Raw genomic sequence first — 16,169 nt, forward strand, 5'->3', positions numbered from 1 at the left:
GAGTTTTTGTTGACCTTTCACAGCTTCATAAAGTAAACACGTTCCAGCGTATGCATTGAATATTGACACTTGTCCACCGTGTCAGTGTGTGAGATGGAGCTGGGTCTGAAGATGTGAGATGGAGCTGGGTGTGAACATGTCTTTAGTTGTGCACATCATTCGATAAAGCCAAGTTGTGCCTCGTTGTACGCTTGCCTGATGGATTGTGTCACTAATGAAGTTGGGAAGAATCTAAAGAAATGTCTGTATTTATCCTTAAACTTCTGTCACTCTGTAGCTCAAAGTAACAAAGTACATATTATGTGTAGAACTCTGCATATCTCTGACCAGTGAGGTCAGAATTTTATTTTGTGAAAATGTATTATCTATGCATTTATTTTTGATAAAAAAGAGTACTAGTTCATGTTGGTGTAATATTCCTCTACTCCCATAACTCTGTGCTTCTATGTTTAATACAGATCAGCTTTTTTGTTGTTGTTGTTGTTATAGCATAGCACACTCCTGACCTCTCAGGTGTTTGTGTGCCCTGACCTCGCCTGTGTAAAAAATACGCACAGAAATATCTCAAATAATGCTGGATCGTTATTATTACTAATGAAGAAGGTGGCCTCAGCATGCGGTGCTTTTGCGAAATATCTACAGGCAGCAAGGCCTCTCATATCAGTTTCAAGGTAAGCCTAACCTGAAAGCCAGGTTTAGTTCCTCCACCTCCAAGCCTTTAAATTATTCAGACCTGTTTCTGTGGTAGAACAACCCGGAGAGTTTGATAGCATAGTGTGTTGTATTTGCCAGTAACCCATATCCCCCTGCGTTTGTTTGTTTATTTATTTATTTACCTGCTCCACTCAGTCTTAAAAAGAGTTTTAAGCCCTAAGGATATGCGGTGTGTGATGCTCCAACAGAACTAGCACGCCAACAGAGTTAGCTCCTCTGCCTTGTTCCTGCTGGTCCATAGTTTTTGCAGTACCCTCACTTCACTGCAGCTCATAATAAAAATGTACAGAAGTAATTCGCAACATCTGTTGATCTTCTTTTTCATTTTTAGACTTTCTCCATTGATAGGTCACGTGTTTTGTCACTCTGTCCTATGCGTTCCGTAATGTTCGGTGCAATCACGCCCACCTGCGACTGAACGGTAATTTTTTCATATGACTTGTCTAAAAGCATTCGGAGGATTTGAATTCTTTATGATTTGTCATGACAATAGAAATAGGAGGATGGATAGAGCATGCTAATGGCACCCAACTGTCTAGATTTTCCCCATAAACCCAACTGTTAGTCTGATCTACTGGTCTCTCAATGACCATTTTCTGGTTTTGAAGCATCTAGTCACTCACAAGAGCTCAGGGGTTCTCATTCCTCCTTGACGTGAAAGCCATTATTAGAAAAAATGAACTGTATCGATCTATAGTTCTTCTGAACTGTAGCAAAACCTAAATAACTTTAGAGCAAGGGCAGGCAGTGTGCTGGTTTAGAGGTTCATGCATCGAATGTTCTAACCCTGTTCGCTGGTTGTAACTATAATCCTTTTTTTTTGCTCCTTCTATGTTTTTTTTGTCTTATTGACTGTGTCTCAGAAGATTCTGGAGATGTCACAGGAGATTTTGTCCAGCTAATCTGACCGTTTTTTTGAACAGTCACTGAAAAAAAAATTCACAGAGGTTCCCCTGTCTCTGAACATTAACCACGATGGTTATAAAGGCTACTGTAACTGAGGCGTGTATTACTCTGTCAGGTCTGTCCTTAGAGAGCTTTCATCAGGGGTAATTGCTGCAATCAGTAGTTTGAGAACCACACTGAGACACCTGCTGTTTGTTCTCTCTATCTCTATCTCTATCCCTCTCTCTCTCTCTCTCTTTATCTGTGACAGCACTTTTTTTTTTGAAGATGGGTGGCGAGAGAGAGAGAGAGCGAGAGAGAGAGAGAGAGATAGAGAGAGAGAGAGAGAAAGACCGGAAGAGATATGTTAGAGCTGGAGGATGACGGATGAGACTAGCAGAATCTTTTGCTTTTCAGCACACAATTGTGATCTTCATCCAAAAACAAAACAAAACAACAACAACAACAACAACAACAACAAAAAACATGTGATTCTGTGTATGTGTGGGTTAAAAACTATTAAAACATCAGTGACCTATATCATCACAACTTTCTGTAAACATTACACTTTCTGACATAGATAATGTGATTCAGCAACTTAAAGAATTTCAGCCCCAAAGCACAGTGGATAACTGCAGTAATGAAGTTGTATGAGTGTAGTAATGAATGTGGAGAGAACACACATTGTTTTCTTGTATCTTCTCTAACATGTCATACTGAGGTCCCTCAGAAGCTCGTGTGTGCTTGTCTGGGCTGATTATGTCTGTCTACAGTCAGAACAGTGTCTACCTACTGTACTCCCTTCAGCTATGAGTTAGTCACCGATTCACTCATGCTGCATTTCAGCTGCTACGTGACATTTTGTCATCCCATGAAAACGTATTGCAACATCTCTCTCTCTCATTGCGCACTGAACATTCTGCAGTAACCTGCACATAGTTTTCAAAACTTAAGATGCCATGTCAAGTTTTTTTTTTTTTTTTTTTTTTAATTTGCACTCAAAATGTAGTGTTTTGGTTTTATTACTTCACAGAGGAAACATAACATAGCGGCACTCATTTTTCTTGCCTGCCATGTTAGTATTGTTTATGTAAAGTGATGCAATGTCTCTCCATCGCTATTAAATGTCTACACAGATGGATGACATCAATTATTATTACATTATAGTTTTACGCAGGAGTCAATCTGTGACGTCACTGAAAATGTGAGCTCAGAAATGTTTTGGAAAAGTCTCTCTCTCTCTCTCTCTCTCTCTCCCTCCATCTGTTCCTCGCTCCCTCCCTCCCTCCTTCTGCCTTACTCCCTGCACCAAAGCCAAAGAAAGGCACACACATAGTAACACCTACAGAAACCCTCTGTATATTCTCACATACTGTACACACACAAACTTGCAGACATGAGAGAAACCATTGAAGATGGCTATTATTAAAAGGAAACAGTCCTTACATCTAATCGCCTCAGCTAGACCTTCCCTCGGCGATTCTACTATTACTGTACAGGGGAGTGGGTTTTTTGGAAAAATCCCTCGGAGCCAGGGGTGATTTCCTAAAGGGGCGTTGGCCCTCCTTTCCTAAACATGCACTTCATCAAGTCCTCGGCACTAGGGTCTCTGGCAACACGTTCGGTATTATATAATGTAAGTGAATGTGGCCATTGTGAAAAAAAAAAAAAAAAAAAAAATGCAAACTGCAGCTTTAATGACTCAAACCTAATGATTAACATAAACAGAGAGAAGGAAAACAATTATCATAGAGATTGTTCCTCTAGAGCTTGACCCTAATTTCTTATTAAAGGTCTGCATTAAGGAAATGGAAACTCAAATTAATTTTCGTTTGTGCTTAACTCTCTCTCCAAAGTTGAGCTATTTCAGTTTTAAATACTTCCAGGCAGAAAACAGCTCTGTGGCTGTAATGACCATCATTTTAGACGTCAGAGATGTCCAGCATACAGCAATTCATAGATTCTAGGCAATGTTTTATTTTGTTTAGGCTTTGGTGTATTTTAAGTGTTCATGTTGAGAAAGTGACTCTAGATCTAGAAACAAAACTACATTGTTGTCAGGGGGAGGAATCTGACAACAGTTAGCTACGTTCAGAATAAATGGGTAACCTGCCACTGTGCTAAACAGTTCTGTCAGATTTTGCAGCTTGCGATTGTAATTTTGCTTTGCTCTTTAGACAGAAGTTATGGTGAAATTCCCAATCCATCAGTTACATAAACTTCACCCAGATTTACCATCCACTACGGGCAATTTTTTCTGAGAATGAAGTGAGGCAAGCTGAACATTTGGAAAACAAGTTGACGCGTCATCTATTTAAGACTTTGGTTTGGAGCTGATTTGTACTTTGAACTGGGCTGGAACTCAAAAGTCTCTCCCTCAGCCCGTGATACTCTGGCCTATGCCAGCAAGGTCCCGGATTCAACCCTGCCCATTGGCTGATATGTCAAACATAATAACGTTTATGGTTTTGCTTCATAAACACCAGATCTGTTTTCCTAAAGCACATGAAAGTGGAATGATTTGAACTTGAGTTGCCTTCAGAGAAACGGACCAGCTGTTGCTTTGTCCGCTCACACGTCTTTGATTCGTCTGTAAAGGTCATTGCTCATTGGCTGATTCTCATTAGACGCTCATTAAAGCACCAAGGCGTGTTCCAGCAGAGAGAGACAAATCAACTTTTACTTGTGACAGCTGAGCCTGGAGCTGCTCTGGTCTTGGGTTTCCTCGCCCCCCCCCCCCAAATATGACATTGTTATTTGAGCATGAGCTCGCTCTCGTAAGCTTCAGGCGCTTTGACTGATAAACAAGGCTATTTGTACTTTGCCGACAGACATTTGTGGCTATGCTGTAGACTAGGACAAGAACAGATCCAAGAGTCTAGAGGTGTAATGGCTGCTGTTTTAATAGCCTTGTGATTGTTTGACTGTGAGACGTAACAGAAAAAGTGACGGTTAAGGTGTGAAGAGGTTTGATGACAGGATGAATTTAATAGGATCAGCTTTCAAAGTATAATCAGATCAGAAAAGACTGAAATCAGAGTAAATAAGACCCTGTTGTAAAAGACGTGAGAATTGGTTTGTGCAAACACGAGAGTGCACACCAAAACCTATGAACGTCAGCATCGAGGCTAATTACGGTACGTGAGAAAAGCAATTTAGTCATGTGCACTGACTGTAAATGGAAGCCCACATCTGTTATAGTATAAATGTGTTCTACACCTACAGTGGAATTCCCGCCGCATATGGGGGCAAAGAATATTAAACAGTGACTCCTTTTTGACATCTGCACTCCATGTGTATGTATGTATGTGTGTGTGTGTGTGTGTGTGTGTGTGTGTGTGTGTGTGTGTTAATAGTGGTTCTAAGAGCTGCGCACTGTGAAGCAAAAACAGGGGAAGTGGGGGGGCTCTCTGTTTAGGTGGCAGTTTGGTTTTTAAAGAGGAGACTGTCCCCCCACCAGCTTCCTCTTTCTCACATTCCCGTACACACACACATACACAGACACACACGCACACATGCACACACACACACACACACACGCACACACACACACATACACTCACACACATGTATACACACACAAGTAACAGTTCATACATGACTGCTTTTGTGTGTGAGAGAGAGAGAGCATATACGTGCTGTTAAAATGCGGAGACACTGCGAACATAAGTGTTAAAAGCCATCCATGGGTCTGTACCTCATGACAGTCTTACTCAGTATCACATGTTTAAATAAGATGTTTGGCTTGGACAGACTCTGTGTGTATGCTCTATAGTTAGACCTTACACCAGTGACCCATGGCCTCAGTTGGTTGAGTAATGTTTTTCATTTTGCTATGAAAACCTCATATAGTTTGTCAGCCCACCCTCATCAATATTTATGTGTTCATACTGTTTTTAGCGAGCAAATATATTATGAGAGCATCTGTTTTCAGCACCGTGCTAAAACTTGTGCGTCCGGTCACATCACAGTAACTGCTGGTGGTACCAGAATAGATAATGACAAAGGAAGTGGCTCGCGTGAAAGCAAGCTAGTGGTGCATGTGACTTGATAGATAATACATTCTGTGGTACAGGCTCACCAAATTAGTACGCTTATTACCGTGTATGCATTGTCGTGTCACGTGAAAGCGACCAGGTCAGTGTTTTTTATGCAGTTTTAATTAAAACAGTAATGCACCCACTGTGTATAGCATTTTTCATTTTTCTACCATATCTTGAGCATGCTCTAAACAGGACAGAAAGGTGGCCCTCATTGTGACAAACAGTTGACTATTGTTGTACTATTGTGCAGTTAAATTTACATTCGTGTCCAAGTCGAATCGAAACTCATTCAGCTCCACAACCTTGATTCCTTTGAGTGGTGGCAGCGTTACTGAAGCGTGGTTTGTTTATATCAGATACTGATGCACGGCAGATGGAAAGATGTTCAAACCTGAATTATTTACACCGTGAATCAATATACAAGAGTAAAAAAAACCTCAGGCAATTTGAAAAATCATAACACAGGAGATCATTTTTTTGCTACCAAGAGAAAGTCGCCCCTCACTAATCCTTCACCAAATGCTTAACAAGAGGACTGTAAAGTCAAGAAAACAGTTTGATTCAGTTTGGCCTTTTTATTTTTTGCGCGCGTGTGTGTGTGTGAAGGTAGTTCCGTGCCTGCTCACTCCATCTTGAAAGTCCTCAGCAGTTTCCCCTTTTCAAAACTCCCAACTCATGCCCAAAACTTTGATCTGGGGAACATTTTCGGAATTTTGTGTTCCTTCACGCCTGTAAGCATGTTTTGATGGAAACGCAGCTGCCCTGCAGGATCTTATATAACTTATCTGAGTTATAGCACTGAGGGATGCGTAGCTCTCGGATTTGACTGCTCTTCATGGCTACTCTGGCTTGTTGGATTGATCGATCTGTTGTTACCCTGTGACCCTGGATGAGAAAACAGTGCATGGACTGCTCAAATAGATTGACAGGCGGACAGATGCACGGACAGACAAACGGATGAATCAATGCGTTAATACACTGGAGGGACAGACAGAGGGATGGGTGATTGGAGAGGTGGACAGCCTGAGCGGTTGACAGCGGTCAATTGATTGGTCGACAAGCTAATTGTTTAAAGCTAATTCTCATTTACAGAATATTGTTAAAGCTATCGGGAAGTTAAATTGATGCCTAAAACACTTGGCAGCGTGCCACCTTGCCGAACCTGTAAATGCACTGAACATCCATTTAAGTTAACCGAGGCATATCAAATTACCAATTTAACCGCAATCAGGCCAGGCAGCCGGGGTCACCCTCCGCTATGGAGCGTCTCTGGGCTGCGGAGGATTCCATTAGAGACAAGCTCCATCACTCAACGTCGGAACGTGCGGCCCACGTAAAGCCCCCCTTCACCAACATCCAAAGTCGTTTTGCAAAGTCAGAATGATTAATCATGCCGGGGCTGAGTTAAACAATTACCCCGCAATTTGGAGTTCGGTCACATACAAATGACCACTCTGCCGAGAAAGTGATGAACCCGAGCTCAGAAAAAGAAAAGAACGTTCTAGAACATCAGCGACTCTAGAATTCAGGCTATCGCTCCGCAAGATCTATGTCACTCCCAGGGCAGAGGATTGATTGAGTGCTTTGAACTACCCCCCCCCCCCACCCCACCCCACCCCCCACCTCCCTCCAGGCCTCCCACAATGCTCTGCTCAGTCCATTTCATGCTGGTTATCCAGAGAACCATCTCTGTGTGGCCTGACAGAAACCTTTGTCACCAAGAGAACTGATAAGCAAAAGACACGGCTACGGCGGCTTGTCTCTGGCAGTAGAACAAGGAAGTGACATGAGAGTGAGAGAGCAAGAGAGCTGTGTTCTGTGTGCTGTAAGGGTGACGTAATTGAGGAAGGGGATGGGGGGTTAGCAAGTGGCAGTGCTTTCCATTATGAAAGAGGCCTTTGGTTTTTTTATGGAAATATCTGCCCAAAGGCTCAGTGTGACAGGACCGTTAAGCTCGATATCGCTACAGCACACATGACAGGCACCCAACAGTCAGTATATTACCGAGAGACCAACACGATAGCACGTTTCAACATGTGACAGAATGAGAGGGTGTGTGTGTGTACATGTATGTATTTATAAACGTGCTAAGGTAAATGCATTCTGGTAACTTGGTCCCATGCTAGTCACATATATTTCTGTGTGATTGCAAAAGCTCGTCCCAGACCGAATCACATTCGCTTGGAGCTGACATTTAACTAAAAATGGAAAAGCTGACAAAATGCTTGATTGTCCAGTGGGATCCTGGTTTACGCTGAGAAATTTGACAATCATGACACATCATTGTGCTCGATGAGTTTATGAGCGGTCCCTTGCGACAATATGAATATCTAGAAGTTGAAAAGAAAAAAAAAACAGGGATGTAACGAGCCAGTTTTTCCAGCGATATCAAGGCTACTTCCACAGTACGCTTGTGTTCAAACTATTTACAAGCATGTCACTCTGGCTTTGTGTTTTATGACAAAGAAGGGCAGAACTATTGATGATTAATACAGAATTTGTACACAGTGTAGGGCAAAGTGAATATCTAATACTCTATCGTACTCTATAATACTCTGATACTCTACTACTTCTCTACTGAAGTATTTCAGAACTCCTTCTGTGTGTGTGTGTGTGTGTGTGTGTGTGTGTGTGTGTACGTGTGCCTATCTGTGTGTGTGTGTGTTTGTGTGTGTTTGTGTGCCTATCTGTGTGTGTGTGTGTGTGTGTGTGTGTGTGTGTGTGTGTGTGTGTGTGTGTACATGTGCCTATCTGTGTGTGTGTGTGTATGTGTGTTTGTGTGCCTATCTGTGTGTGTGTGTTAGTTTTGCTGAATGGCTCAAAACAAATCCCTACAGCTCATACAAAGCCATTAAATACTGAACTCACAGTGAATCCAGACACTCCTAATTATTTCAAATCCCTTTTCTTTTTCTCTTTCTCTCTCCTCTCTCTCTGCCTCTCTCTTGCTCTCATTCTCTCTCTCTCTCTCTCTCTCTCTCTCTCTCTCTCTCTCTCTCTGCTCTCTATTGCTCCAGCAATGCAGGTTTTCTGATACTTTTCCATATGGTTTCCATCTGTCCTGTGTTGCCAGTGTGATGGCAGTGCCTAGACTGAGTTAGCTCTGTCAGTTTGTGTGTATTAGGCCATTCCAAAAACATAGCTGACACAACTGACATGTACATGCTCAGAGTGATGATGTCATCAGACAAAATCTTGAGAACTCTTTAAAAGTGGTCGAAGACAGACCACCAGAGTGCAAGAATTGCACAAGATCTTTGTGTGTGTTGCTTAGTGACATTGCCAGAAAATACTAGCACATAGTTGTTTTCTTTTGTGTCTTTAGTGAGTAACTGATCAGAATGTTCCAGAAGCAGTTATCCAAGTGCACATCTGCAGGAGAATGGATTCTTAAGTACTTTTGCTGTACTGTGTGGAGATAACACAGCAGCAAAATTGGTGCCTCTATCCGGAGCCTGTGTTCATGCGACCCAGTGTGCTATTAGGACTCTCACTGTGAGGAACACAGAGCTGTTTTCCTCAAGGACTGTGTTTGTTTGTGTGTGTGTGTGTATGTGTGTGTGTGAGAGAGTGAGAGAGAGAGAGAGAGAAAGAGAGAGACTGTGTAGAATGATAGCGTGCGCATGCAGGGGGGGGAAAGCCAGGCATTACATCCCTTCAAAATAGATTTAAATACAGAGTAGGAGCTGCATGGAGGTCAGCGGGAAAACTTTAGTCTGCCCCAACACTCTGCTCTCAAACCAGTCTGGGGAGCAGCACTATCCCACTACACAATCCCCACAGGGCTGTTTTGATGAGACTCCAGTGCCTCGACGCTGCTCTGGTATGAGACATAAGTAGGGCTCTGTCTTCCTACGAAAGATATAGCGCATAGAAAATTCTAGAAGAGCTTGTCAAAGTCAAGAGGTCTCATTTAAAACGTTATGTCCTTTAATGTATCCGCTCAGTGGGTTTGAGTGATGGCACGGTGCCAAACTCAGCTTTGTCAGGGCTGCGTGTGATGCTCATGGCTCCTTGGGGAGTTTTGATAAAGTCAGAGGCTGCTACAGCAAAAAAAAAAACAAAAAAAAAAACAAAAAATCAACAGAAAGTCAACGATGACAAAAGACTGAGGTGAACCACTTTTAAACCAACTCCACTACCCATATCATGTGTTATTACTCTTACAAGACCAGACTGTAGTAGTAGCTATTTGCTCCAAACCACAAAGCAGTGTGTGCCCCACATCTTTTGTGTGCGGATGTCCTTTTGAATGAATCTAACCCTGATCACAGGGCATTTGTCTCTGAGTATGGCTACTCCCTCTCTATTTACATCATTCTCCTTCACTGAGAAATGCTTGAAGGGCTTCTCTTTCTTCTTTCTCAGTATTATGCTCTTTCTCCTCCTCTTTCCTTTCTACTCTCTCTCTCTCTCTCTCTCTCTCTCTCTCTTTTTTTTTCATTAGCCTAAAACCATTAAAGGCTTGTGGGTAGTGAATATAGACATGTGCCTGAGAATCTAGACATTCGTCCTAACTTCAAAACCTCTCTCTCTCTCTCTCTCTGTCTCTCTCTCTCTTTCCCTCTCTCTCTCTCTCTCTCTCTCTCTGTCTCTCTGTCTCTCTTTCCCTCTCTCTCTCTCTTCCTCTTTGGATCCTCTCTTTATTTCTCGTGTGCGTCGTGCATCTAAGTACACAGCATTAAGCACAGACTGAAGGACCTGTCTTTGGGTACTGTTTGAGTAGCAGCCCAGAATGCACAGGCCATTTTGTCTGTAAGGCGAAAAGATGATGAAATAACCTTTATGCATAATGACAGAGTGGAGAGAAGAAGCTTGCACAAATAAAATGGTTGAGGGACCACACTTTGATTCCTCATCTTCATAACCTCATTTTTTTAATTTTTCATGCAAATAGCCTTTATTTTTTTGGCTTCTTTAATTTTGGTGCACAGTATTAAAGTGGCTTGTTGTTCTGTAATGTGACGGATCAGTAAGACAATCACAGAGGGTTATCATGTCTCTTCGCGTAATAGTCTATAGATTTTTGTATTTTTTTCTGTAAATTTTCTTGTTCTTGTTATTTGAAATCTGTAAGAGACGTGCCTGGCATATGTGTTTGCAGTTGGGTCAATATGCATTTCTCTCTTTAAAAACGTTCAAAATGAAAACCATAAGAGGGTCGCTGCGGGTTTGCATTAGATCCAGATGCCCTGCTTTTACTAAACCTCATCTGGAGTGCATTTCGCCGTTCCCTTTCCCAAGACGACGCACACATAGCACTGCTTACCCTGTTACCTTCTCTGAGAGACTGTTTATGAAAGTCGTTGACAAATGCAACATCGTGCTTTTTCAGGCAACAAGACCCATATGTTCAGTTACTTACCTCACAGGGACAGAAGAAAGTATCACGGACCGAATGTATTATTGGGAATTTGGCTTGAGTTCTCTCTGAGATGGGCAGTCGATGCCATTTAGAGCATTTATGATCTCCTACTGTGTATTACACGGCTTTGATGAGCTGTTTCACAATTCGTCCCTCCATGGCTGACTCTGTTCCAGGCCGCGGTTCTGTTGCTGCGGTCCAGATCTCACTCAGGCAGGAGGGCTAGGGTAATGTCTCAAGTGGCAAGGATAAGCCTGGGGTTTTTTTTTGCAATGCTGATTATTGACCTCCCCAAGAGATCCACTCACTTTGCACAGGACTCCTTTGACTTTTTAGAGGGTACCTTTTACTTAACTGAGATTTCCATCAGCTCTCCCAGGGATTTCCATTTACCTTACAGAGACATTCCCTTACAGAAATCTCCATTTACTTTACAGAGACATTCCTTTACAGAAATCTCCATTTACCTTACAGAGACATTCCCTTACAGAAATCTCCATTTACTTTACAGAGACATTCCTTTACAGAAATCTCCATTTACCTTACAGAGACATTCCCTTACAGAAATCTCCATTTACTTTACAGAGACATTTCCCTTACAGAAATCTCCATTTACTTTACAGAGACATTCCTTTACTGTACAGATATCTCAGTTTACTTTACAGAGACATTCTATTACTTTACAGAGACATTCCTTTACTTTACAGACATCTCAGTTTACTTTACAGAAACATTCCTTTACTGTACAGAAATTTCAGTTTACGTTACAGAGACATTCTTTTACTTTACAGACATCCCTGTTTACTTCACATAGACATTCTTTAACTTTACAGACATCCCTGTTCACTTTGCAGAGACATTCCTTTACATTACGGAGATATTCTTTTACATTACGGAGACTCTCATAAAACTTTGCAGTGCCATGCAAGTGTTACCAAGTGACACTCTTTGTGACACTGTAATGCAGTCTGTCTGACAGGAGCATATCTTAGTCAGAGTTATGGTCCACGCCCCACCCCCTTCCCACACCCTTCACTAGTGCTCATAAAGCCGCTTGTTAAAATGTGCGAAAAATAGTGATTGGAATAAATGTGTGCGAGCGGAGATGCCAGGCCAATTAAAGGATATGCTAGACTAAAGGTATATTACAATCTGGACTGTTTACAGCCTGTTCACATTTGAAGTGTTTGCCCAGAAGAGAATGAGACGGGGGAAAAAAGAAATAAAGAAAAAAGAAAAAGGAGAAAAAAAAAACAGTTTATGGAAAATGAGAGGGATGCCAGGTTTGCCACCCGCTGTTCTGAGTGTTTCAAGCTGGTTGTCCTGGATCCTGCCACCCTCATCTATCACTCAAGCCCCGTTTACAGCCCCCAGAGGTTTTAAACTGTGTTTTTTTTTCTCTCCACTGTGCACTGAGAGAAGATTCTTTTATCTGCCCACCTATGGTTGTGTTTAGAGAAGCCACATTGGGATAAACAGAATAGGGAAGTCTGTGCTGTGCTTATGCATCAATATCTTGTCATAATATGCAGTGTTCTCTGGGTTGAGACCTGTTAAAGAGTTTTACGGTCAGAAACAGCTGTGACGAGTTGACGACCTGACTATTGTTTAATTAGTTTTTGAAAAGCAAGGTGTGTTTAAAGCAGCTGGAGTCCAATCACTAATGCAATATCTGTGCAATTAGAGTGCGTTTGGTTGAGTGCATCTTCTCTTCTCTTCTCTTCTCTTCTCTTCTCTTCTCTTCTCTTCTCTTCTCTTCTCTCCTGGTGTCTTCTCTTCTCTTCTCTTCTCTTCTCTTCTCTTCTCTTCTCTTCTCTTCTCTCCTCATTTCTTCACTTCTCTTCTCGTGGCTGTCTCAGTGAAATGCCTGGATTTAGGGGCTTGTTCTTACCAATAGGAACAGAATGGGAGGTTGTTGTCTATGCTGTAGGTTGGACTAGAGAGGAGTAGATTGACAGAGGGATCGGAGAGTACCGGGGCAGTGAGGTGTGGTCTTGCATTACTAAACACCTGTTCTCCCTTCCCTTGCCGCAACCAAGCAACCTGCCAGATCACCCCAGCCCAGTCTCCATGGTGACGGAGTTTGAAAGGATCTCTTTTTTTTTTTCGCCCCACGAGCAAAACACACATACTATAAAACAGTCTTTATGACAGTCTGATGTAGAGCTAAGCTATTATGTGTTACGTAACTGTGTAAATTCCATAATGTCTCTTTCCCTATTGAGCAAAAATTAGTTGTTTTTTTTGTGTTTGTGTGTATGTGTGTGTGCATTTACTGTACATTACTGTTTATGCATTAGTCATTCTCTTCTCAGTGGAGACAGATTGGAGATTTATGCTACTTCAAGCCACGGGGCTGTGTGAGATTGCATTGGCCTCATAAGCGTAAATGAGACAATTCAAACAAAAGGTTGTCTCACTGGTCCGACGAAGAGTGTCCTCCATTACTGCCACATCATGATTTAACACGCCAACGGCATGGGTAGCACTAGCAAAGGCTCACGAGTGTTTGGGGGAGACCGAAGGGGACAGGGAAAAGACATGCTGCAAACCAATTTCCCATAACACCCTTGGAGTAGAAAGCAATAATAATGATCACGGCCTGATTAACTCAGTTTCGCTCCAGTGCTCTGACTGTGCACGCTACCGTTCACACGAAATATAACACTGTAAATTGCCTTGTTCTGTACAGGCCAAAGTCGACACCCAAGTTAGATTGAATTTTCTTCTCATATACATGCCCCAGTTAATGTAATGCTTTACCATGCAAAGATGCCTTTCTAGAAGAAAAAAAAAAGATTCATTATAAAGTACAACCTCTCTCTCTCCTGCGTTGTTGTTAACAGAAAATGATTACACTCTAATCCATAGGCAGAAAGAAGGACAGGTTGTTCCTTAGTGTAATTGCTTGCGTGTTCAGAAACTCAATACCTCTCCAGGACTTTTAGTCATAGACTGCAGACCAGGCCCGGTTGGCCAACACCCACACCTGCTACCATGTGGAATAACCAGTCCCACTGCTCCAGAACCATGGGGTGTTATGGAAATGGATCTGGCAAAAACACACTGAGCGCTGTTGATTGGTTACAGGAGATGACATGGCATTTAATAGTCAAGTTCCCTCAGCCAGCGTACTTAAACCTAATGAGATAATCAGATGTTAGTTAGCATTCCTGCTATCCCCAAACAAATGTCCTCACATAGTTTTCCCATTTTTCAATGTCATTTGTATTTTATTAAATAATAAAACATGTTTGTTTGCTAATGGTGTAAAATGTTTGTGATGAATGTTCTGTTTGTTGTGTAGTTGTACTGCGTTTTTATCAAATCTGAAGTCAAGATACGCCGTCGCTGACAGCTAATTCAGGCCAGCCTTGTGGTGTGCAGGCCATGGGAAAATGTACTAGCGCTGATGCCAGTCAGTTACAACATTCGCCAGGTCTGCTTGGCAGAGAGGCAGCTTTGGATCCGACTACTACTGGAACATACGAGAATCCTCCAAGCCAAACATTTTCCTGTGAAGTCAGCCTTAAGTTCCATTCTAGAGGCCTGGTTTCTCAGAAGAAATATTAAGCCCTGTTCTGGACAAAATTTCATTATGAATAGATATTCTCCATTTAAAAGTCCAAGTATGCTCTTAATTCTTGTCCCGGAAGAAAAGCACTAATTTTCTCTGTGTGTCTCTCTCTCTCTCTCTCTCTCTCCCTCTCTCTCTCTCTCTCTTGCTCCTCTTTCTTTCTCTCTCTCTCTCTCTCTCTCTCTCTCTCTCTCCCTATCTCTCTCTCTCTCTCTCTCTCTTACAGGAATCCTCAGTCTGCCGGACAGTTTAAGTCTTCATAGGGACCAACAGCGTAAAGCAGGAGAAGGCCATGCTTACAGCCAGTCTGAGCTACGGACCATTGAACAGTCTCTGCTCGCCACACGTGTGGGGAGCATTGCTGAACTCAGTGAGTAATCCAACTCCCACTAAAAAAGGGGGTTTCAACAGTAAATACTAGTGTGGGAGCGGTTGATTCCTCCCTCTTCATCTTGACCCAGGTCAGTAGAGAGGAATTAGCAAAACTCAAAACTAGCCAGTGCTCAAGGACAGACAGAACTCTGCATGTTTCTGTGTGTGTGTGTGTGTGTGTGTGTGTGTGTGTGTGAGAGAAAGAGATTGAGAGAGAGAGAGAGAGGAGTTGGGACGGAGGGGGGAGATCACAACATTTTCATTTCAGCTTACACGATAAGCAAATCTTTTGCCAATGATTGCACTTGTTCCCAGTAACTGTCGAAATATTTTACTAATGAATTAGAACCAAGCAGATCGAGTTTCTCTGCGCTCAAGCACGCTTTTTCATTTTGAAGTAGGTTTCAGTCCCATGTCGCACTGATGATGAGTCAGATAAGGACAGAGCAATGTTTTTTTTTTTTGTTTTTTTTTTACCCTGCTAAAGAGGCAGATCTGTCCTAGATACAGCTCCTCTAATTCACTTTTCTGCCCGCATATGCAAACAAATCTGACCTCGCCTCAACCAACGCACCCCCTTTACTGGAGGTTGACTATATGAAAACTAAAATGATATTTATACTGTAAGTTAGCGGACGTGGTCGGTGATGAATCGTCCAGACAGCTTCGATAATGCAGTGTTTAATGTCATCTGCTCCCTCCCAGGACTCAGAAATGACCGTATATTATGAAATATGATGTGCACATGTATCTGAAAAAAAAAAAAAAAAGTATTTTTATATTTCTTCTATCTTAAGCAAATCGGTAGTACTGATGTATTTTTAAAGAGCTGTTTTTAATAAACAGTCTGGTGTTTACTGAAAGCAAGAACAAGAACAGCTGTGATATGATGGGGAAAATGCGGCGGAAGACATGTTCAAAGAGGAGGGATCCTGTGATGCAACGGAATATATTATCCAACAGCCGGTCTGTTCTATTCTAGAAAACATCAATAACAGAGGAAATTCTATATTCCCTATGTATAACATTTTCGCATACAGCATAGACCCATAAAAAGGAAAATCCATAAAAAATTAGCCCGTGCCCTGAATGAACTCTCTGTGGATCTGCGTTTCCCCAAACTGAGCCATCCTCTGATGCTTCTGTCAGTGATCTTGACTCAGTGAGACAGAATGATTGGGTATGTAGTTACTGAACTGAGTGGAAAACTCTT

At 42.1% G+C, this 16,169-nt stretch overlaps 1 protein-coding gene across 2 annotated transcripts in view; it reads left to right on the forward strand.

Annotated features, from left to right (window-relative positions):
- Nucleotides 1-16,169, forward strand: part of btbd11b (BTB (POZ) domain containing 11b) — a 48,428-nt gene that overhangs the window by 16,506 nt on the left and 15,753 nt on the right. For both annotated transcript variants that reach the window (XM_030790347.1, XM_030790348.1), the window contains exon 2: nucleotides 14,811-14,954. In XM_030790347.1, the coding sequence (XP_030646207.1) occupies nucleotides 14,811-14,954 (144 nt within the window). The remainder of the gene's footprint in view (nucleotides 1-14,810; nucleotides 14,955-16,169) is intronic.

The sequence above is a fragment of the Chanos chanos genome, chromosome 13 (assembly GCF_902362185.1).
Source record: "Chanos chanos chromosome 13, fChaCha1.1, whole genome shotgun sequence".
NCBI classification, from domain to species: domain Eukaryota; kingdom Metazoa; phylum Chordata; class Actinopteri; order Gonorynchiformes; family Chanidae; genus Chanos; species Chanos chanos.